Source organism: Pseudophryne corroboree, chromosome 5 (genome assembly GCF_028390025.1).
Source record: "Pseudophryne corroboree isolate aPseCor3 chromosome 5, aPseCor3.hap2, whole genome shotgun sequence".
In the NCBI taxonomy this organism is placed as follows: Eukaryota; Metazoa; Chordata; class Amphibia; order Anura; family Myobatrachidae; genus Pseudophryne; species Pseudophryne corroboree.
The window spans coordinates 835,741,228-835,765,993 of record NC_086448.1 but is presented as its reverse complement, the minus strand read 5'-3'; the positions used below and the strand labels follow the sequence as shown (position 1 = coordinate 835,765,993).

At 52.5% G+C, this 24,766-nt stretch overlaps 1 protein-coding gene across 3 annotated transcripts in view; it reads right to left on the bottom strand.

Annotated features, from left to right (window-relative positions):
• Nucleotides 1-24,766, bottom strand: part of CSPG5 (chondroitin sulfate proteoglycan 5) — a 135,461-nt gene that overhangs the window by 110,263 nt on the left and 432 nt on the right. For 2 of the 3 annotated variants that reach the window (XM_063924579.1, XM_063924580.1), the window contains exon 2: nucleotides 13,814-15,437. In XM_063924579.1, coding sequence (XP_063780649.1) covers nucleotides 13,814-15,437 — 1,624 coding nt within the window. The remainder of the gene's footprint in view (nucleotides 1-13,813; nucleotides 15,438-24,766) is intronic. The other variant, XM_063924581.1, reaches the window with a different exon arrangement.

Below are 24,766 nucleotides of genomic sequence, written 5' to 3'. Positions count from 1 at the left end.
AGGGGTATCAGAAGCAGGCTTCTGGGTCTGGGAACCTGTGGGAGCGGGTTTCTTTCCTTTGGCACGACCACCTCTGAAGAAGGTGTTCGAAGGCTTATTCTTTCTAGGCCTCGCGGGCCGAAAGGACTGTGACGTGGTAGATGAAAAGGGCTTCTTTGTAGCCGGTGCAGCTGAGGAGAGAAAAGGAGACTTACCCGCGGTAGCCGTGGCAATCCACGCATCCAGCGCCTCCCCAAAGAGAGCCTGACCTTTGTATGGTAGGCCTTCCACATACTTCCTGGATTCCGCGTCCGCAGACCAGTTGCGCAGCCAGAGACCTCTGACAGCCGAGACCGACATGGAGGAGATCCCCGCAGCCATGGAACCCAGGTCCTTCATAGAATCCACCAGGAACCCTGCAGAATCTTGAATATTACGTAAAAATAAATCAACGTCACCTTTGTCCAGAGTAGTCGATTCCTCCTCCAGAGTGATTGACCACCTGGCAATAGCTTTAGCAATCCAAGCACAGGCTATAGTAGGCCGCATTATGGCCCCTGAGGCCGTGTAAATGGATTTCAGCGTAGCATCCACCTTGTGATCTGCCGGGTCCTTTAACGCGGTAGATCCCGGGACCGGTAATACCACCTGTTTGGACAGCCTGGAGACAGAGGCGTCGACTATCGGCGGGGACTCCCATCTCTTCCTATCTTCCTCTCGGAAGGGAAAAGCCACCAAGACCCTCTTGGGAATCTGGAATTTCTTTTCCATAGTTTCCCATGCCTTTTCAAAGATAGCATTCAATTCTTTGGATGCCGGGAAAGTGAGGGGGGCTTCTTATGATCTGTGAAGAAGGCTTCCTTCACCTGTTCCGGAGCTGTGTCCGAAATGTGTAAAACATCCCTAACTGCCTTAATCATCAACTGCACCCCCTTGGCAAGTGATGCTGTCCCCCGCAACACATCCCCATCACCGTCTGCAGCGTCAGAGTCGGTGTCCGTGTCATCCTGTATAATTGCAAGTGCACGTTTGTGAGAATGTACCGCAGGGGACCCCGAGGAGGCAGTATCAGACCATACAACCACAGAGGACTGGAGGGCCTGAGTGGCATGCTCAGTCCTAGCAACTCTATCAGAAATCTGAGAAATAGTCCCCCTCAGAGAGACTAACCATTCTGGCTCTCTAGCTGGGATCTGCGCTAAAACAGTGCAATCCTGATTACATGGAATGGAGTCTTCCTGGGAAGACAAATCCTCTGCAGCATATGAAACATTGTCCCTAGACATGTTGTCACACACACTCAAACACCCCACAAACACACAGGGTATTATCAAGACAAAGTTTCCCCCCAAGAATGGCAGAAAGACCCAGAGATTGGAGCCAACCCACACACAGCGCTATCAATGGTATAGGGAGTCCCTTACCAGCGCTGGCTGTGTCCATTAATAGGTGACACAGCCTGTACACAGCCCCCCCCCTTCTACAACCCCCTGGTACCGTACAGACAGCTGGAGATTGCTTTGGAGGGACCTGGTTCCACTTGTAGTAAGTGCAGGCAGGAGAAAATGGCGCTGAACGCTGCAGGGTCCGCTCTGAGGAGAAGCTCCGCCCCCTCAATGGCGCTGTCTTCCCGCTCACTGATAGATTATACTGGCCGGAGGAGTTGCGCTGGCCTGGATCCGCAGACCCCGACAGACTGGAGTGGACAGTGTAGGGTTCGGCGCTGGCCCAGGGCGCCCCTCCCAGCGTCGCAGTACCGCTGAGCCATCACGGAGCGCGGGTGAGACCGCGCTCCTTACCCTAAGGCCGCCTGCTTCAAACTGTCCCCCCGCTTGCAAGGGGGGGACAGTGACTCACTCGCCACCTCTTCAGCTCCCGAGGGGGTGGCGGCCAGCTGCCGGGGCGAGCGTTCCCCTGCGGCGGGGCGCGATCAGACCCCTCTGAAGCCAAATGTTCAGTCAGCAGGAGCAGTGGCTCAAGACCCCGCAGGGCGGACACTGCTCACCCCCCTCAGTCCCACGCTGCAGGGAGGCTGTCGCCAGCAGCCTCTCTGTAAAACTAAATACTCTGAAAATAAAAAAAATTAAACTTTTTCTAAAGAAGCTCAGTAGAGCTCCCCTAGCTGTGACCGGCTCCTCCGGGCACATTTTCTAAACTGAGTCTGGTAGGAGGGACATAGAGGGAGGAGCCAGCCCACACTATTAAACTCTTAAAATGCCAATGGCTCCAGGTGGACCTGTGTATACCCCATGGTACTAATATGGACCCCAGCATCCCCTAGGACGTAAGAGAAATATCATTCAAATGGGAGTCTGCAAAAGCCAGTTTAGATAAGCTGCACGACGACATAAATCCTGATTTGCGCGGCGAGGCTGCAATTTCGCCCTTTCACAAATGATCCTTTCTGCACTGAATAACTGTATAGAGATATAAGACAGAAATGTAACTGCCCTATGTGCCACAGAGACCTCAGACCCGGAGCCCGCAGGCCGCAGCCAGGATATTGATTGGATCTCCATGTTATCTGGCACCACACAGGCCTCACTACATTGTTCCGGTGTCCCCATCCATCACCGGTGTCACCATTATCTCAGTGCCGGCGTGCGCTGCTCATTTTCGCCAGAAATGGGTTTTTTTTTATCCATTTGCCATTTTATTTGCTGAAATCCGTCCTCAGTACCAGCGGAAAGGTGATTAAAGTGACAGACTGAGCGCACATTGGGTCTGATTCTGCACCGGATGCACACGCGGCTGCATCTTGTGCCATACACGCTGTAATATCGGCTGGTGCGTCATAAGAAGCACCATCGCCACTTGCACCAGCGCTATGTAGGTGCAGCTTCTCTGTCCAAGTATGGCCTCCTGTATAAGCAGCTGCGCATCTTCCTATGGAACTGTTTTTCCCCCCGAGGCGCCCGTGACACGCCGCGACACTCCTGAAAGTCGCTCTCTTTCAACCATCAACCTGTTACCTCCTAGCCAACTCTGCCGGCCGCTAGACCTTTTTACACAAGGTCTAGTGGCTGGCATTGCGACTGAAATGCATCGCTAGACCTTGTGTAAAAATACATAGGCCGTTGTGAAAGTACGTCGCGCGTGCGCACTGCACCGCAGTGGCAAAAGTGCCGCTTTTTGACTTAATCGCTGTGCTGCGGACATTTTTCACTAGTGATCAACTTGGAATGACCCCCATGCTAACAAATTTGCTGCTATGATCAGGTCTGAATTGCCCCCATAATCAGAACACATGCGCAGCGCATCTCAGACGTAAGCGCAGACAAAACACATTGCTCCACTGCATCAGACATCGCCGCTGCATCTGACACAGAACCAGGCCCACTGTATCATCCAGACAAAGGTATATATAATAATCAACGGATCCACAGCTATGGGTGCCAGATGCAAGGGACGCATGCAGCAGACACATACCCTGCAACGGTGGTGGTGTACGCATTTCCACCATCATCTCAGAGCAAAGGCTGGAGGAAGACAGACAGCATCGGCAGCTACAGCTGTAACAAGTGGCGTGACCGGTGCCACTGCCCAGGGTGCAAAGCCGAGGGGGCGGCAAAGGCGGCACCATCATGTTCAAATTTGAGGGGTGTGCAAGGAAAGCCTTAGTGCAAGCCTGGCAGCTACCTTCCTGCTTGGAACCAGTGACATCACTGAGAGTGCAGCCTATCCAGCCACTAGGAGCCAGTGACATTACTTAGAGTACAGCCTATCCAGTCACTAGGAACCAGTGACATCACTGAGAGTGCAGCCTATCCAGCCACTAGGAACCAGTGACATCACTGAGAGTGCAGCCTATCCAGCCACTAGGAGCCAGTGACATTACTTAGAGTACAGCCTATCCAGTCACTAGGAACCAGTGACATCACTGAGAGTGCAGCCTATCCAGCCACTAGGAACCAGTGACATCACTGAGAGTGCAGCCTATACAGCCACTAGGAGCCAGTGACATTACTTAGAGTACAGCCTATCCAGTCACTAGGAACCAGTGACATCACTAAGAGTGCAGCCTATCCAGTCACTAGGAGCCAGTGGCATTACTGAGAGTGCGGCCTATCCAGTCACTAGGAGCCAGTGACATCACTGAGAGTGCAGTCTATCCAGTCACTGAGAGTGCAGGCTATCCAGTCACTAGGAGCCAGTGGCATCACTGACAGTGAATCCTTTCCAGTCACCAGGAGCCAGTGACATCACTGAGAGCGCTGCCTATCCAGTCACTAGGAGCCAGTGACATCACTGAGAGTGCAGCCTATCCACTCACTAGGAGCCAGTGGCATCACTGAGAATGCAGCCTATCCACTCACTAGGAGCCAGTGACATCACTGAGAGTGCTGCCTATCCACTCACTAGGAGCCAGTGACAACACTGAGAGTGCAGGCTATCCAGTCACTAGGAGCCAGTGACATCACTGAGAGTGCTGCCTATCCACTCACTAGGAGCCAGTGACATCACTGAGAGTGCAGCCTATCCACTCACTAGGATCCAGTGACATCACTGAGAGTGTAGGCTATCCAGTCACTAAGAGCCAGTGACATCACTGAGAGCGCAGCCTATCCAGTCACTAGGTGTCAGTGACATCACTGAGAGTGTAGGCTATCCAGTCACTAGGAGCCAGTGACATCACTGAGAGCGCAGCCTATCCAGTCACTATGACCTAGTAACATCACTGAGAGCGCAGCCTATCCAGTCACTAGGAGCCAGTGACATCACTGAGAGCGCAGCTTATCCAGTCAATAGGTGTCAGTGACATCACTGAGAGTGTAGGCTATCCAGTCACAAGGAACCAGTGACATCACTGAGAGTGCAGCCTATCCGGTCACTAGGAGCCAGTGACATCACTGAGAGTGCAGCCTATCCAGCCACTAGGAGCCAGTGACATTACTTAGAGTACAGCCTATCCAGTCACTAGGAACCAGTGACATCACTAAGAGTGCAGTCTATCCAGTCACTAGGAGCCAGTGGCATTACTGAGAGTGCGGCCTATCCAGTCACTAGGAACCAGTGGCATCACTAAGAGTGCAGCCTATCCAGTCACTAGGAGCCAGTGACATCACTGAGAGTACAGCCTATCCAGTCACTAGGAACCAGTGACATCACTAAGAGTGCAGCCTATCCAGTCACTAGGAGCCAGTGGCATTACTGAGAGTGCGGCCTATCCAGTCACTAGGAACCAGTGACATCACTAAGAGTGCAACCTATCCAGTCACTAGGAGCCAGTGACATCACTGAGAGTGCAGTCTATCCAGTCACTGAGAGTGCAGGCTATCCAGTCACTAGGAGCCAGTGGCATCACTGACAGTGAATCCTTTCCAGTCACCAGGAGCCAGTGACATCACTGAGAGCGCTGCCTATCCAGTCACTAGGAGCCAGTGACATCACTGAGAGTGCAGCCTATCCACTCACTAGGAGCCAGTGGCATCACTGAGAATGCAGCCTATCCACTCACTAGGAGCCAGTGACATCACTGAGAGTGCTGCCTATCCACTCACTAGGAGCCAGTGACATCACTGAGAGTGCAGGCTATCCAGTCACTAGGAGCCAGTGACATCACTGAGAGTGCTGCCTATCCACTCACTAGGAGCCAGTGACATCACTGAGAGTGCAGCCTATCCACTCACTAGGATCCAGTGACATCACTGAGAGTGTAGGCTATCCAGTCACTAAGAGCCAGTGACATCACTGAGAGCGCAGCCTATCCAGTCACTAGGTGTCAGTGACATCACTGAGAGTGTAGGCTATCCAGTCACTAGGAGCCAGTGACATCACTGAGAGCGCAGCCTATCCAGTCACTATGACCTAGTAACATCACTGAGAGCGCAGCCTATCCAGTCACTAGGAGCCAGTGACATCACTGAGAGCGCAGCTTATCCAGTCAATAGGTGTCAGTGACATCACTGAGAGTGTAGGCTATCCAGTCACAAGGAACCAGTGACATCACTGAGAGTGCAGCCTATCCGGTCACTAGGAGCCAGTGACATCACTGAGAGTGCAGCCTATCCAGCCACTAGGAGCCAGTGACATTACTTAGAGTACAGCCTATCCAGTCACTAGGAACCAGTGACATCACTAAGAGTGCAGCCTATCCAGTCACTAGGAGCCAGTGGCATTACTGAGAGTGCGGCCTATCCAGTCACTAGGAACCAGTGACATCACTAAGAGTGCAGCCTATCCAGTCACTAGGAGCCAGTGACATCACTGAGAGTGCAGTCTATCCAGTCACTGAGAGTGCAGGCTATCCAGTCACTAGGAGCCAGTGGCATCACTGACAGTGAATCCTTTCCAGTCACCAGGAGCCAGTGACATCACTGAGAGCGCTGCCTATCCAGTCACTAGGAGCCAGTGACATCACTGAGAGTGCAGCCTATCCACTCACTAGGAGCCAGTGGCATCACTGAGAATGCAGCCTATCCACTCACTAGGAGCCAATGACATCACTGAGAGTGCAGGCTATCCAGTCACTAGGAGCCAGTGACATCACTGAGAGTTCTGCCTATCCACTCACTAGGAGCCAGTGACATCACTGAGAGTGCAGGCTATCCAGTCACTAGGAGCCAGTGACATCACTGAGAGTGCTGCCTATCCACTCACTAGGAGCCAGTGACATCACTGAGAGTGCAGCCTATCCACTCACTAGGATCCAGTGACATCACTGAGAGTGTAGGCTATCCAGTCACTAAGAGCCAGTGACATCACTGAGAGTGCAGCCTATCCAGTCACTAGGAGCCAGTGACATCACTGAGAGCGCAGCCTATCCAGTCACTAGGTGTCAGTGACATCACTGAGAGTGTAGGCTATCCAGTCACTAGGAGCCAGTGACATCACTGAGAGCGCAGCCTATCCAGTCACTATGACCTAGTAACATCACTGAGAGCGCAGCCTATCCAGTCACTAGGAGCCAGTGACATCACTGAGAGCGCAGCCTATCCAGTCACTAGGTGTCAGTGACATCACTGAGAGTGTAGGCTATCCAGTCACAAGGAACCAGTGACATCACTGAGAGTGCAGCCTATCCGGTCACTAGGAGCCAGTGACATCACTGAGAGCGCTGCCTATCCAGTCACTAGGAGCCAGTGACATCACTGAGAGTGTAGGCTATCCAGTCCCTAGGAGCCAGTAACATCACTGAGAGTGCAGCCTATCCAGTCACTAGGGACCAGTGACATCACTGAGAGTGCAGCCTATCCAGTAACTAGGAGCCAGTAACATCACTAAGAGTGCAGCCTATCCAGTCATTAGGAACCAGTGACATCACTGAGTCACTGAGAGTACAGACTATCCAGTCACTAGGAGCCAGTGACACCACTGAGAGTGCAGGCTATCCAGTCACTAGGAGCCAGTGACATCACTGAGAGTGCAGCCTATCCAGTCAGTAGAAGCCAGTGACATCACTGAGAGTGCAGCCTATCCAGTCACTAGAAGCCAGTGACATCACTGTGAATGCAGCCTATCCAGTCACTAGGAACCAGTGATATCACTGAGAGTGCAGTCTATCCAGTCACTAGGAACCAGTGACATCACTGAGAGCGCAGCCTATCCAGTCACTAGGTGCCAGTGACATCACTATGAATGCAGCCTATCCAGTCAGTAGGAGCCAGTAACATCATTGAGAGTGCAGAGTATCCAGTCACTAGAAGCCAGTGACATCACTGAGAGTGCAAAGTATCCCAGTAAAAATAGGCTGCATTCTCATGAATATTAGTTCAGGTCCTAAAATGGGCGCTTCCATTGTGTGTATGCAATAAGTGCATCTCTCTCCCTCTCGCTACCTGCCTCTCTCTCTCCCCCTCCCCCTCTCTCTCTCTCCCTTGCTCTCACACCCTCTCTCTCTCCCTCCCTCTCTCTCCCTCCCCCCTCTCTCTCCCTCTCGCTACCTGCCTCTCTCTCTCCCCTTCCCTCTCTCTCCATCTATCTACCTCCCTCTCTCTCTCTCTCTTTCTCTCTCACTCCCTCGCTCTCTCACACTCTCTCTCCCCCCCCCTCTCTCTCTCAGCAATGTAAGGATGAACTAGAAATGATATTGATCCCAGAAAACAGGCCGCCTCTTCCCGGGCTGCTCCGCGCTATGTATCCAGCATCACTAGCTGACACCTGAGACTGCCAAGAGGACATCCAGGCCCCAGAAATTCTTTCCACATGAAACAGGCAAATGTACAAAGGAGAATGTGGAGAAACTGGAGGATTTCCCTCATGTAGGAGACTGATGGAAACCTGGGGGCTGAAGCGCATGACAGGTACCAGGCCGACCGCCATAAGTAACGCGTGAACGCGCTGGCTGCAGCTCACACTATGGGATCAGTGACAAGAGAGACTGTAGATGATTCTGCTGCTTGTGTCAGCGCTCTCTGCTGCTGCTTCATGTGTCCGCGTCTGCAGCGTCTGCCCTCTGCTTCCTCCCCATCTGTGCTTCATATGGAAGCAGTGCTGAGAATACTAAGCAGATCGCTCGCAGGAACAGCTCCGTCTGGGGGCGCCACGTGTGTCTGGGTTTTCCTGACTGGATCCACTCATCAGCATCGTTCATTTGTAATGTGCCACAAAATTCCACAGCGCCGGACATAAATCATATCAAATACAACAGCACATAAAGCACCCGAGCCAGAGCGGCTGCGTCATTGGCAGGTGGCAACTGTGACTACTAGCAAAGTCCTCCCCCGGTATACACCTGTGTGTCTGACTGTGCAAGGACTGAAATGCCCGCTGTCAGCATCTGTGCGCGCTGTAATAGCACCTGGTGCGTCCTTATATTCCACCATCTGTCGCTCCATCGACACTTGCCCCAGCCCTATAAGCATCTGAGTACGCAAACACTTCAGCAAGACGACCACAGGTGGACCATCCACCACCAAGTCACCGCCCAATCACCGCCCAGTCACCTCCCAATCACCTCCCAGTCACCGCCCAATCACCTCCCAGTCACTGCCCAATCACCACCCAGTCACTGCTCAGTCACCACCCAATCACCTCCCAGTCACCGCCCAGTGACTGCTCAGTCACCTCCCAGTCACTGCTCAGTCACCTCCCAGTCACTGCTCAGTCACCACCCAATCACCTCCCAGTCACTGCCCAATCACCTCCCAGTGACTGCTCAGTCACCGCCCAGTCACCTCCCAGTCACTGCCCAATCACCGCCCAGTCACCTCCCAGTCACTGCTCAGTCACCTCCCAGTCACCGCCCAATCACCTCCCAGTCAGTGCCCAATCACCTCCCAGTCACCGCCCAGCCACCGCCCAGTCACTGCCCAGTCACCTCCCAGTCACTGCCCAGTCACCGCCCAATTACATCCCAGTCACTGCTCTGTCACCGCCCAGTCACCTCCCAGCAACCGCCCAGTCACCGCCTAGTCACCTCCTAGTCACCGCCCAGTCACCTCCCACTAGTGCTAATCAGAGGGTAGCCATGGGGACACAGGTAGATAGTGCTTATCAGAGGGTGGCCATGGGGACACAGGTACATACTGCTTATCAGAGGGTGGCCCTGGGGACACAGGTAGATAGTGCTTATCAGAGGGTGGCCATGGGGACACAGGTAGATAGTGCTTATCAGAGGGTGGCCATGGGGACACAGGTACGTAGTGCTTATCAGAGGGTGGCCATGGGGACACAGGTACGTAGTGCTTATCAGAGGGTGGCCATGGGGACACAGGTATGTAGTGCTAATCAGAGGGTGGCCATGGGGACACAGGTTTGTAGTGCTAATCAGAAGGGGGACATGGGGACACAGGTAGGTAGTGTTAATCAGAGGGTGGCCATAGGGACATAGGTATGTAGTGCTAATCATAGGGTGGCCATGAGGACACAGGTAAGTACTGATTATGAGAGAGTGGTTGTAGTGACACAAGTAGGGTAGTGCAAATCAGAGGGACACAGGTAAGTAGTGATTATGAAACGGAGGCCATAGGTACACAGGTAAGAAATTATAATTAGAGGGTGGGCTATAGGTACACAGGTAGGTAGTGATTATAAGAGGGTGGCCATAGGTACACAGGTAGGTAGTGATTATAAGAGGGAGGCCATAGGTACACAGGTAGGTAGTGATTATAAGAGGGAGGCCATAGGTACACAGGTAGGTAGTGATTATAAGAGGGAGGCCATAGGTACACAGGTAGGTAGTGATTATAAGAGGGTGGCCATAGGAACACAGGTAGGATGTAGGAAGTGATTATAAGAGGGAGCCCATAGGTACACAGGTAAGAAATTATAATTAGAGGGTGGGCTATAGGTACACAGGTAGGTAGTGATTATAAGAGGGAGGCCATAGGTACACAGGTAGGTAGTGATTATAAGAGGGTGGCCATAGGTACACAGGTAGGTAGTGATTATAAGAGGGTGGCCATAGGGACACAGGTAGGTAGTGATTATAAGAGGGAGGGCATAGGTACACAGGTAGGATGTAGGTAGTGATTATAAGAGGGTGGCCATAGGTACACAGGTAGGTAGTGATTATAAGAGGGTGGCCATAGGTACACAGGTAGGTAGCGATTAGAAGAGGGTGGCCATAGGGACACAGGTAGGTAGTGATTATAAGAGGGAGGTCATAGGTACACAGGTAGGTAGTGATTATAAGAGGGTGGCCATAAGTACACAGGTAGGTAGTGATTATAAGAGGGTGGCCATAGGTACACAGGTAGGTAGTGATTATAAGAGGGTGGCCATAGGTACACAGGTAGGTAGTGATTATAAGAGGGTGGCCATAGGTACACAGGTAGGTAGTGATTATAAGAGGGAGGCCATAGGTACACAGGTAGGTAGTGATTATAAGAGGCAGGCCACAGGTACACAGGTAGGATGTAGATAGTGATTATAGGAGGGAGGCCATAGGTACACAGGTAGGAAGTGATTATAAGAGTGTGGCCATAGGTACACAGGTAGGTAGTGATTATAAGAGGCAGGCCATAGGTACACAGGTGGGATGTAGATAGTGATTATAAGAGGGAGACCATAGGTACACAGGTAGGTAGTGATTATAAGAGGGTGGCCACAGGTACACAGGTAGGTAGTGATTATAAGAGGCAGGCCATAGGTACACAGGTAGGATGTAGATAGTGATAATAAGAGGGAGGCCATAGGCACACAGGTAGGTAGTGATTATAAGAGGGTGGCCATAGGTACACAGGTAGGTAGTGATTATAAGGGGGTGGCCATACAGACACAATGTGGACACATGCCTCCGGTATATGACACGGGTGAGCAGCCCCCTCACATGTCTGCACTGTGTCTGGTTCCCACCAGTCAGATGGGTTCTAGTGGTTGGATGACGGTTCCACCATCATGTTCTCCACTAAGGAACATAGAGGGTCACTCAGAGCTGGTCGCTGTTGTGCGTTTTTGCGCACAACGGGCGATCAGATCCAAACTACGCATGTGTATGCACCACGATGGCACATCGCACGGCTGCAACGGGCATCGCCGACCCTGCGACGGGATGGTGCGAAGGATCTATTCGCACGGGCGTTCGTAAGGAGATTGACAGGAAGAGGCCGTTTGTGGGAATCAGCTGACCGTTTTCAGGGAGTGTCTGGAAAAACGCAGGCGGGATCAAGCGTTTTCAGGGCGGGTGTCTGACATCAGCTCCGGCCCCGATCAGTCTGTTTGTGCAGCTCTGCTACACATGCGATACTCCCCCTGTAGGCGGCGACTTTCTGATCGTAGGACTGCAAAAAAGGCAGCCCAGCCATCAGATCTGAATGACCCCATAGAGCCTAATTCAGACTGGATCGCTGCAGCCAGACATGCGGGGCGGACTAGCCCTGTGCATGTCCCCCCGCATGTCTGACAAACTGATCGTAGATCTGGTAAATTTATCACATCTACAATCAGATCTGAATTACCCTCTAAAGCCGCGGCCAAACCAACAGCAAAACCGAGTTAAAAATGTGTCTGCCGTAGGGATTGTTTGTTGATCCCTATGATAATAGTTCAATCCCTATAACTACAGCGGCTTATTGTGCAGCCAGACGTGTACAAGTTCCAGTTTACACCGGGGTCACGCAGTCACCCCGCGTCTTATTACAGTATCACATGTCATGGGCTGGTTTACCTGTGTGACACATAAAGCGGGATATCCCCTGCAAACACCCATTATCAGCGGGTGCCCGGAAATATTAAGGATTCCCAGGATGTAACAAGGAGAGACCACAGAAGATATATCCGATATCTGCCACAGCCCCCATAACGCTGCAAACATGTCGGATTTACCAAGCTGCGGAATGTGAAGCGTCAGCTCTTCTCCAGGGCAGGGCCTATCAGAGCCCTTTTCCCAGCAAGAGAACTAGAATACATTTGCAAATTTAGTCATCATTACCTTATTCCATCCACATGTAAAATGTGGGATATGATAAGTGGGCCCCATAGAACCCGGGATTTTTAAAGCGGCAAACATTTACAGGGCATAGCCAGGCTGGTTTTGCCTTATAAATGACTGCCGCTTTAACTATAGAGCCATTCTCGGCCGCCACCCCGCACCTCCGGCAAACTGAGATCCTACTACATATATCCTGTTACTATAGCGGCTGCTCAGACCCCATCTCACCCGCATAGACCAGTGACCGCCTCTATATATGGCCTGATTGTACACGCACTGTAAGTTATACTGCGGACTTCTGTCAGTATATAAACACCAGGCCACACGCTGAGGGCTTGGTACAGTATATACATCACAGGAGACCTGTAATATCCACATAGCGTACAGTAGGGCGCTCAGCATGCCGGGTTATAATACACACATTTCCATATATATGACATTTATACATTTACAGTATGTACGTAATACATTTACAGCCTGAATATCTGAATAGCATGTTCTATCTATCACCTGCCCTGAGCCGCCATCAGAAGACACACGCCCGCCGCCGGCACACAATGTACACACGTCAGTAAGATTCTGTACAGGATACGACGCTCGGCTGATGGTAAAGGTCTGATGTGACCCCCGATTACACAGGGGTTATTTCTGCTCCGTATACAGCCGGGAGGAGGACGAAACATCTGTCTAATTACTGGCATGGTATAACGAGAGGCCTCCCTGCCGGATCCGCAGCCCATTCTCAGGCGACGGCAGATTGTTCTGCAGATGTATACAAAGCATCCGATGGCTGATCCCTACTGAACGCTCCCACCGCTTCTTCCTGCACAGTTCCTAGGAACCGTCCGCACATCCCCGTACATGGCGGAGTATATATGATTCCGTATAATGATGATACTACGGGGTAGATTTAATAAAGCTTCTAAAACAGACAAGTGGAGGTGTTGCCCGTAGCAACCAGATTCTCTCTAGCATTTTCATGATGCAATAAAGAAAAGATAACAAGATTTTGATTGGTTGCTACGGGCAACACCCGACATTTAGACGCTTTAGTGAAACATTTTTCTCCAAACAAAAGGATTTGTCCTTTACCAAATGTCCGAGGGGCCGGAAACCAAGTGTTGGCCTCCAGTGTTAATGAGGCACCATAAGCAGTCGCACAGAACAAAGGCTGAGGTGGGTGTGGCCTCCGTGCCTATTATACATCGCATCAAAGTCATGTGACACAAATAGGTGTGGCCTGTTGCCCATAGCAACTAGTGAAATTCTAGGTATCATTTATTTAGTACATGCTATAAACTGATAGAAAGGGCGAGATGTAATGGCGCCCGAGATCGTGGGTAAAACCATGCCTTGTAAGTGACTGCTCCTTTAAAAAAAAAATGCCCAAGATCGGCCGGCATCCCGATCCTCCGGGGATCTCGGACGCCATTACATCCCGTCGCTAGAACCTGATTGGTTGTCCTCTTTGAAGGTTTGATACAGCTCGCCCTTAGACTGGTAGCATGGACAATGTCTTACCTGCACAACGCTCCGGCGCCCTCCACGATGTAGCACTGCCCCCCGTTGAAGCAGTAGGTGGGGTAGATCTCGCAAAGGGACTTGCAGGAGTTGTTGCGCCTCACGAAGCCACTCCTGCACTCTGTGCTATTTTCGTTAGTCCCAGACATGGTCTGCGTTTGGTCCTTGTTCACGTCAGGGTGAAACTTGGGGAAGAGCTCCCCCCGGAAGAGATCGTCTTGAATGCTGGTCGGCTTCTCGTCGACCATTACAGTCCGCACCTTTGGAGTTAGAGTAGCAGCTTTGAGGACGTTACCGGCTTCCCTTGCGGCCATTTCATCATCCAAGTCCTCGGCTTCCTCAAGGTCATCCTCTTCATCGTCATCTTCAATACCCCCCTCCTCATATTCATCTGCGTAGAAAGAAGGGGTGGGGTAAAAGTATGAGTCATCGAAAGGAGAGAAGTCATCGTAATGTAATGGCTTATGCCAAGGTGCCAGCTTGTCGTGGAGTGTCTTGGTGGAGTCCCCACCGGCAAAGGGGGAATCTGGGAAATGAGGAAAAGGCCAGTGGTCGTCTATGTCAGAGGGGTCATTATAATCTATGTCTATAAGGTCAGATGGGGACTCATTGGGTTTTGGTGGACCATTAGGTGGGACACTAGTAGGAAATAAGTCAACTTGTCTGCTTTCGGTCACCACTGCAATGTCAGTGCTCCCTTGTGCCCCCTGCACTGTGGACTGACTGGGCATTTTCTCCAAAACTGTTAACGGCCCCTGAGGTTTCCCTGCCTCAAAACTGACTTCTTTCCTGGGCTTGTCTGGACTCTGACTGCGAGGTTCAGTACCTGAAGGCGATGGCGGCTGCAGGGTGGTTTCTCTGGACACTTGCAGGAGATGGTCAATTTCTGCAGAGTCCGGGCTGATGGCTTTATCTGTAGATGGGTTTACCAGTGCGTTGGTTCCAGTACTGGTAGTCTGGGATGGAGTAGAGGTGGCCATGCCCAGAAGCTCGCCTAAATCCCATTCTGTTTTCAGGGAGCTGGAGTGCGTGACTTGACCTGAAGGCATCTTTACACGCGGGTCTCCACTCCCTGAGTCTTCTTGACTTTCTGACGCAGAAGGTTTATCGCCTTTGATCAAACTCTTTCTAAATTCCCAGTCGACAGTTCCATGCTCAGCAGGCCACCCAAAGTTAGTCACGGACTCCACACTTCCCCCATTGCGCTCGGACAGCAGAGACCTTGAGGGCGGTCTCTCGTTAATGACAGTTTCCCCGCCGCATCCCGCACAAATAGATGACTCGTTGTCTATATTTATCCCAGTGGGATGGTACTCCAAAGTGCTCACTGTAGCTGGGAGGCCACCGGCTTGGCCGGTAGGAGCTGCTGAAGATGCCATGACTCCAGCGGATGCAAGAGATGTACGTGGTGGCTTTTTCTGGGGCAACTTTGCCTTAGTGATCCTCCAGGGTTTACTGTCCAAGAAGGAGTCCTCCCCACCAGACCTGGTCTTCTGGGACAATGTCTTCTCTACATCTAACGTCCCCGTTTCCAGGAGAGAAAGAAGGATTTCCGCAGCCGAAGACTTATGTGAGATATCCCTTTCCACACTCAGGCTCATGGGACCCGTTCCATTTGTGGGGTCTGGCTCACAGGGAGAGGGTTAATGAAAGACAAAAAAAGGGAAGAGAAAGAGAGATATATGAAATGGTGTCGTAAAAGGAGTTCGTTTAGTGCAATTAGTAGATGAGTGCCGTATCCTTCCTATATGACGGATTATCTATTGATTGTTCTAATGAAGCACAGCGTAGACAGATAGCGTGCGCCAACGCCCATGAATACAAAATACAGCACATTATTCCAGAACATTATTCACATTCAAATCTTAGATGCATTCTTAGGGCTTTATTCAGCATCGACCGCTACTGCGATTACTGGGCCAGTGCGCACGTGCAGAGCCCATTCTATGTGCCCTTGGCCCGGGATATGTGATTGAATCGCAGAGATGAGAACGCCTCTGCCAGACTGACAGGCAGAGGCATTCATGGGGCGATCGCAGGCAGAAATGCGGCATTGCGGGGGCGGGGTGATGAAAACACTGGCGGGTCCGGACCGTTTTCAGGGCGGCCGGGTGATATCACACATGACCGCTGCAACAGGAAAGATGCTACCGGTATTTCCGATGGTGCCCCAAAGCCTGCGGGGCGGCCCCTTCACGTGCTGGGCGGCTTTGCCCTGCGCTGGGCGGTACCCTGCGTGCGAGTGCTAGGAGTTGCAGTTTTGCTTTTTTAGCAAAATTGCAACTAAAGCTGAATAAGGGGCATTGGGGGTAATTCCAAGTTGATCGCAGCAGGAATTCTGTTAGCAATTGGGCAAAACCATGTGCACTGCAGGGGAGGCAGATGTAACATGTGCAGAGAGAGTTAGATTTGGGTGTGGTGTGTTCAATCTGCAATCTAATTTGCAGTGTAAAAATAAAGCAGCCAGTATTTACCCTGCACAGAAACAAAATAACCCCCCCAAATCTAACTCTCTCTGCAAATGTTATATCTCCCCCCCCCCCCCCCCCCCCCTGCACTGCACATGGGGGGTAATTACAAGTTGATCGCAGCAGGATTTTTGATAGCAATTTGGCAAAACCATGTGCACTGCAGGGGAGGCAGATATAACATGTGCAGAAAGAGATAGATTTGGGTGGGATATTTTATTTCTGTGCAGGGTAAGTACTGGCTGCTTTATTTTTACACTGCAATTTAGATTGCAGATTGAACACACTACACCCAAATCTAACTCTCTCTGCACGTTATATCTGCCTCCCCTGCAGTGCACATGGTTTTGCCCAATTGCTATCAAAAATCCTGCTGCGATCAACTTGGAATTACCCCCATTATTCAGAGTTGCTAGCAAACCAAAAAATCAAGCAACTGGGCAAAACCATGTGCAGTGCAGGTGGGGCAGATGGAACATGTGCGGAGAGAGTTAGATTTGGGTGGGGTGTGTTCAAACTGAAATCTAAATTGCAGTGTAAAAATAAAGAAGCCAGTATTTACCCTGCACAGAAACAATATAACCCACCCAAATCTAACTCTCTCTGCACATGTTACATCTGCCCCACCTGCAGTGCACATGGTTTTACCAATTGCTAACTTTATTGGTTTGCTAACAATCCTAAATAACCCCCAACTGAGGGCCATACAGATAGAGGATCGTGCAGATGGGTACTACGTTGGCCATAGCTGAAATATAAGGTTAACGTGGCTGAAAAAGTTACTTTACCTGAAAGTCAGATTTCAGAATTCAGAAATACACCTTGTGAAGTAATATTACTCCTGCACGCTGACATTGATGCTACTGACAGAAAATGGGTGTGCGTCAGATTAATGTCATTTCTGTAGCATCGGAGAATAAGTTACAAAGCGCTGTGCCTCACTGTCTGCCTGCCGGTTACAAAGCACTGCGCCTCACTGTCTGCCTGCCGGTTACAAAGCACTGCGCCTCACTGTCTGCCTGCCGGTTACAAAGCACTGCGCCTCACTGTCTGCCTGCCGGTTACAAAGCACTGTGCCTCACTGTCTGCCGGTTACAAAGCACTGCGCCTTACTGTCTGACGGTTACAAAGCACTGCGCCTTACTGTCTGACGGTCACAAAGCACTGCGCCTCACTGTCTCCCGGTTACAAAGCACTGCGTCTTACTGTCTGACGGTTACAAAGCACTGCGCCTCACTGTCTGCCGGTTACAAAGCACTGCGCCTCACTGTCTCCCGGTTACAAAGCACTGCGCCTCACTGTCTGCCGGTTACAAAGCACTGCGCCTCACTGTCTGCCGGTTACAAAGCACTGTGCCTCACTGTCTGCCGGTTACAAAGCACTGCGCCTCACTGTCTGCCGGTTACAAAGCACTGCGCCTCACTGTCTGCCGGTTACAAAGCACTGCGTCTCACTGTCTCCCGGGTTACAAAGCACTGCGCCTCACTGTCTGCCGGTTACAAAGCACTGCGCCTCACTGTCTGCCGGTTACAAAGCACTGCGCCTCACTGTCTGCCGGTTACAAAGCACTGCGCCTCACTGTTTGCCGGTTACAAAGCACTGCGCCTCACTGTCTGCCGGTTACAAAGCACTGCGCCTTACTGTCTGCCGGTTACAAAGCACTGCGCCTCACTGTCTGCCGGTTACAAAGCACTGCGCCTTACTCTCTGCCGGTTACAAAGCACTGTGCCTCACTGTCTGCCGGTTACAAAGCACTGCGCCTTACTCTCTGCCGGTTACAAAGCACTGCGCCTTACTCTCTGCCGGTTACAAAGCACTGCGCCTCACTCTCTGCCGGTTACAAAGCACTGCGCCTCACTGTCTGCCGGTTACAAAGCACTGTGCCTCACTGTCTACCGGTTACAAAGCACTGCACCTCACTGTCTGCCGGTTACACAGCACTGTGCCTCACTGTCTGCCGGTTACAAAGCACTGCGCCTCACTGTCTACCGGTTACAAAGCACTGCACCTCACTGTCTGCCGGTTACACAGCACTGTGCCTCACTGTCTGCCGGTTACAAAGCACTGCGCCTTACTCTCTGCCGGTTACAAAGCACTGCGCCTCACTCTCTGCCGGTTACAAAGCACTGCGCCTCACTGTCTGCCGGTTACAAAGCACTGTGCCTCACTGTCTACCGGTTACAAAGCACTGCACCTCACTGTCTGCCGGTTACACAGCACTGTGCCTCACTGTCTGCCGGTTACAAAGCACTGCGCCTCACTGTCTGCCGGTTACAAAGCACTGCGCCTCACTGTCTGCCGGTTACACAGCACTGCGCCTCACTGTCTGCCGGTTACAAAGCACTGTGCCTCACTGTCTGCCGGTTTATATTATTACTGTATGTAAATTATTCTTATGAAATACATTTTGGAAGTGCTGCTTAGTAACGAGGTAGCAGAACACGTCCTAAGAGTAAAACCCCTTCCGCGCCAATCTTATAACCCAGGCTATTGCTGGGCAGACCGAGTACAAGTTTGGTGTGAAATGATTGACCCTGGTTGTGTTACCCGGAATCCAATCCTGGCAGCTATAAGGGTCAAACCCAGCACCAACCCAGGTAGCCTGTGGGTAGCCAGGTAGCATGCGGTGAGTCGAATCATCTCCAAGCACGGGCAGAGAGAGGAGCCAGCAAGAAGGCGGTTTCCAGCCGTTGTGGCACAGCTTGAAACCATGTTCCATAACCCAGGTTGGACCTGGGTTTTTTGGTGTGAATGGGGCATTGTTGGACCCGGGTTTTTTGGTGTGAATGGGGCATTGTTGGACCCGGGATTTTTGGTGTGAATGGGGCATTGTTGGACCCGGGATTTTTGGTGTGAATGTGGCATTGTTGGACCCGGGTTTTTTGGTGTGAATGGGGCATTGTTGGACCCGGGTTTTTTGGTGTGAATGGGGCATTGTTGGACCCGGGATTTTTGGTGTGGATGGGGCATTGTTGGACCCGGGTTTTTTGGTGTGGATGGGGCATTGTGGGAGCCGGGTTTTCTGGTGTAGATGGGGCATTGTTGGACCCAGGTTTTTTTGGTGTGAATGGGGCATTGTTGGACCCGGGTTTTTGGTGTGGATGGGGCATTGTTGGAGCCGGGTTTTCTGGTGTGTATGGGGCATTGTTGGACCCGGGTTTTTTGATGTGGATGGGGCATTGTTGGACCCGGGTTTTTTGGTGTGGATGGGGCATTGTTGGAGCCGGGTTTTCTGGTGTAGATGGGGCATTGTTGGAGCCGGGTTTTTTGGTGTGGATGGGGCATTGTTGGAGCCGGGTTTTCTGGTGTAGATGGGGCATTGTTGGAGCCGGGTTTTTTGGTGTGGATGGGGCATTGTTGGCCTGATGGGTGGAGTTACTGTATAAAATGCAAATGATTGGCATCTGCCTGCGGCTCTGCATCTCTAGTACCTGGGTGGGTGGTGCCTCATGGCTCAGTAAGTAGCGCTGATGGTCTATATTCTTATTACTATCGGTTCAGTCCACGCAATGGGATCGGTATGCGAACCCGGCGGACGGAATGCCGGCAATCACAATCCCGGCAGGGGTGAGGTAAGTATTCTACCTACCCCTCCAACCTTCCTTTACCGCAGCCTAACCTTAACCTCCCCCTTAGTGCCTAAACCTAAGCCCCCCTTTCCGCAGCCTAACCCGCACCCTCCCTTCTTAGTGCCTAAACACCCCTCCCCCCCAGAGGTGCCTAACCATAACCGCCCTGCCCCCCCCGCCCCCCCCCCCCCGCAGCCTAACCTCCCCGCTGCCTAACCCTAACTTCCCCCCATAGTGCCTAACCCTAACCGCCCGCCCCCCCCCCCCCCCCCGCAGCCTAGCCCTAACCTTCCCTCCTCAGTGCCTAAACAGCCCCCCCCCCCCCCCCCCGGAGGTGCCTAACCCTAGCCCCCTGTTGGTATTCCAGCACCTGGTCGGTATTCCTGACAGCCGGCACCATGACCGTATACCCAGACAGTGCCCCCTCCAATGTCTATCAGTGACAGGTGCACTTCCATGTATGACAGGGAGACTCCCGAACTGGAAAACCCCTCCCAGGCTCCAGAGAGGGGGGCAATTCTCCTGCCGGGAGCTTACAGTACATCCCTGTGGGCAGAACCTTGTGGTAACCCATGCCATCAAGCAGCACCAGAGAATAGTTGCCCACCAACCATCGATAGTCAGCAAACATGGATGGTTTCCTCCCGATGGTCGATGCTTTTACCAACATTGGAGGGAGTTCTGACAGAAACAAGCCCCATGCTGTGCTGCGTCTGCCCTAATCTGCGCACCAGCCATTGTTAACCTGTTGATGGCCAACCCTAACGCGGAGCGAGTGCGGCCATCTTGCCCTGCAGACATATACAGACATAGAAGCATAGAATGTGACGGAAGAGAAGAACCGCTTGGCCCATCTAGTCTGCCCCTTTTTATTAACCCTTTGGTAACTAGATGCTGCAAATACAAGTCACACTCACCTGTACCTGTCATGTCCCCCCTCCGCACTCACCGGGGGTCTGCTCTATACCCAATAATGTGTAAGGGATACATGAGCCGTGTAACGGGCACCGTGAGGGTGAGAATTGCTTTTCCCTTCGCTCCATTTGGAGGACACGGCAGGAAAAGACATGAGACAAAGCAGAATGTATGAGGGAGGGGGTGTATGCAGCTGGCTGTGGCTGGATTAGAGGTGGTCCCCGGCCACCACGGTGGGGACAGAGAAACCTCTACACATACAGACTCTATCTCCTGAAACCCATCTGAGAGGCCCTGATGGCGGGGACATTGCGGGGAGAGGGACTGCCGAGTCCCTGTGTGATTACATTTATCACTGTGTAACATAGCTGTGAGCCGGGGTGTATGGAGGCAGGGTGTATGGAGGCAGGGTGTATGGAGGCAGGGGTCAGTACCTCTCACAGCATCACAGCATGCCTGGGTGTATTATATATTCAGGGCACGTGTCATTACCTACACATCAGTTACCATGTCATGTGTGTGTCTGCCCGGCTACCGGGGTCCGCACTGCCCCTAGGACTATCCCCATTGTGGGTAATTAGACAGGCGGCAATGTGGGCACTGAGGGGGATATACAGGGGGGAACATGGGGCGGAGAGTGGGCAAAATTGTGTGTGTGTGTGTGTCTATGTGTGTGTATATGTATATATATATGTATGTGTGTGTGTGTGTGTGTGTGTGTGTGTGTGTGTGTGTGTGTGTGTGTGTCCATGTATATATGTGTGTGTGTGTATATGTATGTGTGTGTGTGTGTGTGTGTGTGTGTGTGTGTGTGTGTGTGTGTGTGTGTGTGTGTGTGTGTGTGTGTTGGGAGGGGGGGATATTTAACCCACCATACACCAGGCAGTGAATGCGGCAGACAGATAATACAGCGTTGTTGCTAGGGGCTCGGGGAGAGCTGGGAGCGGGGTTGAGTGATGTTTCCCACTACACAGTGCTCCATCTACCACCATGCCCAGCCTGTGCCCTTCATGCCCACATCTACCACCAGACCAGCCTCTGCCCTCCATGCCCACATCTATCACCAGACCAGCCTGTGCCCTTCATGCCCACATCTACCACCAGACCAGCCTCTGCCCTCCATGCCCACATCTATCACCAGACCAGCCTGTGCCCTTCATGCCCACATCTACCACCAGACCAGCCTCTGCCCTCCATGCCCACATCTATCACCAGACCAGCCTGTGCCCTTCATGCCCACATCTACCACCAGACCAGCCTCTGCCCTCCATGCCCACATCTAACACCAGCCCAGCCTGTGCCCTTCATGTCCACATCTACCACCAGACCAGCCTGTGCCCTCCATGCCTACATCTACCACCAGACCAACATGTGCCCTCCATGCCCACATCTAACACCCGACCAACCTGTGCCCTCCATGCCCACATCTACCACCAGACCAGCCTGTGCCCTCCATGCCCACATCTACCACCAGACCAGCCTGTGCCCTCCATGCCCACATCTAACACCAGCCCAGCCTGTGCCCTTCATGCCCACATCTACCACCAGACCAGCCTGTGCCCTCCATGCCCACATCTACCACCAGACCAGCCTGTGCCATCCATGCCCACATCTACCACCAGACCAGCCTGTGCCCTCCATGCCCACATCTACCACCAGACCAGCCTGTGCCCTCCATGCCAACATCTAATACCAACTCAGCCTGTGCCCTCCATGCCCACAGCTTGTGCCCTCCATGCCCACATCTACCACCAGCTCAACCTGTGCCCTCCATGCCCACATCTACCACCAGACCAGCCTGTGTCCTCCATGCCCACATCTACCACCAGACCAGCCTGTGCCCTCCATGCCCACATCTACCACCAGACCAGCCTGTGCCCTCCATGCCCACATCTGATACCAGCTCAGCCTGTGCCCTCCATGCCCACATCTGATACCAACTCAGCCTATGCCCTTCATGCCCACATCTAATACATACCAACCAAGCCTGTGCCCTCCATGCCCACATCCAATACACACACCTCAGCCTGTGCCCTCCATGCCCACATCTAACACCAGACCAGCCTGTGCCCTCCATGCCTACATCTACCACCAGACCAGCCTGTGCCCTCCATGCCCACATCTAATACACACACCTCATCCTGTGCCCTCCATGCCCACATCTACCACCAGACCAGCCTGTGTCCTCCATGCCCACATCTGATACCAACTCAGCCTGTGCCCTCCATGCCCACATCTGATACCAGCTCAGCCTGTGCCCTCCATGCCCACATCTGATACCAACTCAGCCTGTGCCCTCCATGCCCACATCTAATACATACCAACCAGGCCTGTGCCCTCCATGCCCACATCCAATACACACACCTCAGCCTGTGCCCTCCATGCCCACATCTACCACCAGACCAGCCTGTGCCCTCCATGCCCACATCTACCACCAGACCAGCCTGTGCCTTCCATGCCCACATCTACTACACACAGCTCAGCCTGTGCCCACCATGCCCACATCTACTACACACACCTCATCCTGTGCCCTCCATGCCCACATCCCATACACACACCTCATCCTGTGCCCTCCATGCCCACATCTACTACACACACCTCATCCTGTGCCCTCCATGCCCACATCTAATACACACACCTCATCCTGTGCCCTCCATGCCCACATTTAATACACACACCTCATCCTGTGCCCTCCATGCCCACATCCCATACACACCTCATCCTGTGCCCTCCATGCCCACATCTACTACACACACCTCATCCTGTGCCCTCCATGCCCACATCTAATACACACACCTCATCCTGTGCCCTCCATGCCCACATCTAATACACACACCTCATCCTGTGCCCTCCATGCTCACATATGACACCAGACCAGCCTGTGCCCTCCATGCCCACATCCCATACACACACCTCAGCCTGTGCCCTCCATGCCCACATCTACCACCAGACCAGCCTGTGCCCTCCATGCCCACATCTACCACCAGACCAGCCTGTGCCCTCCATGCCCACATCTGATACCAGCTCAGCCTGTGCCCTCCATGCCCACATCTGATACCAACTCAGCCTATGCCCTTCATGCCCACATCTAATACATACCAACCAAGCCTGTGCCCTCCATGCCCACATCCAATACACACACCTCAGCCTGTGCCCTCCATGCCCACATCTAACACCAGACCAGCCTGTGCCCTCCATGCCTACATCTACCACCAGACCAGCCTGTGCCCTCCATGCCCACATCTAATACACACACCTCATCCTGTGCCCTCCATGCCCACATCTACCACCAGACCAGCCTGTGTCCTCCATGCCCACATCTGATACCAACTCAGCCTGTGCCCTCCATGCCCACATCTGATACCAGCTCAGCCTGTGCCCTCCATGCCCACATCTGATACCAACTCAGCCTGTGCCCTCCATGCCCACATCTAATACATACCAACCAGGCCTGTGCCCTCCATGCCCACATCCAATACACACACCTCAGCCTGTGCCCTCCATGCCCACATCTACCACCAGACCAGCCTGTGCCCTCCATGCCCACATCTACCACCAGACCAGCCTGTGCCTTCCATGCCCACATCTACTACACACAGCTCAGCCTGTGCCCACCATGCCCACATCTACTACACACACCTCATCCTGTGCCCTCCATGCCCACATCCCATACACACACCTCATCCTGTGCCCTCCATGCCCACATCTACTACACACACCTCATCCTGTGCCCTCCATGCCCACATCTAATACACACACCTCATCCTGTGCCCTCCATGCCCACATTTAATACACACACCTCATCCTGTGCCCTCCATGCCCACATCCCATACACACACCTCATCCTGTGCCCTCCATGCCCACATCTACTACACACACCTCATCCTGTGCCCTCCATGCCCACATCTAATACACACACCTCATCCTGTGCCCTCCATGCCCACATCTAATACACACACCTCATCCTGTGCCCTCCATGCTCACATATGACACCAGACCAG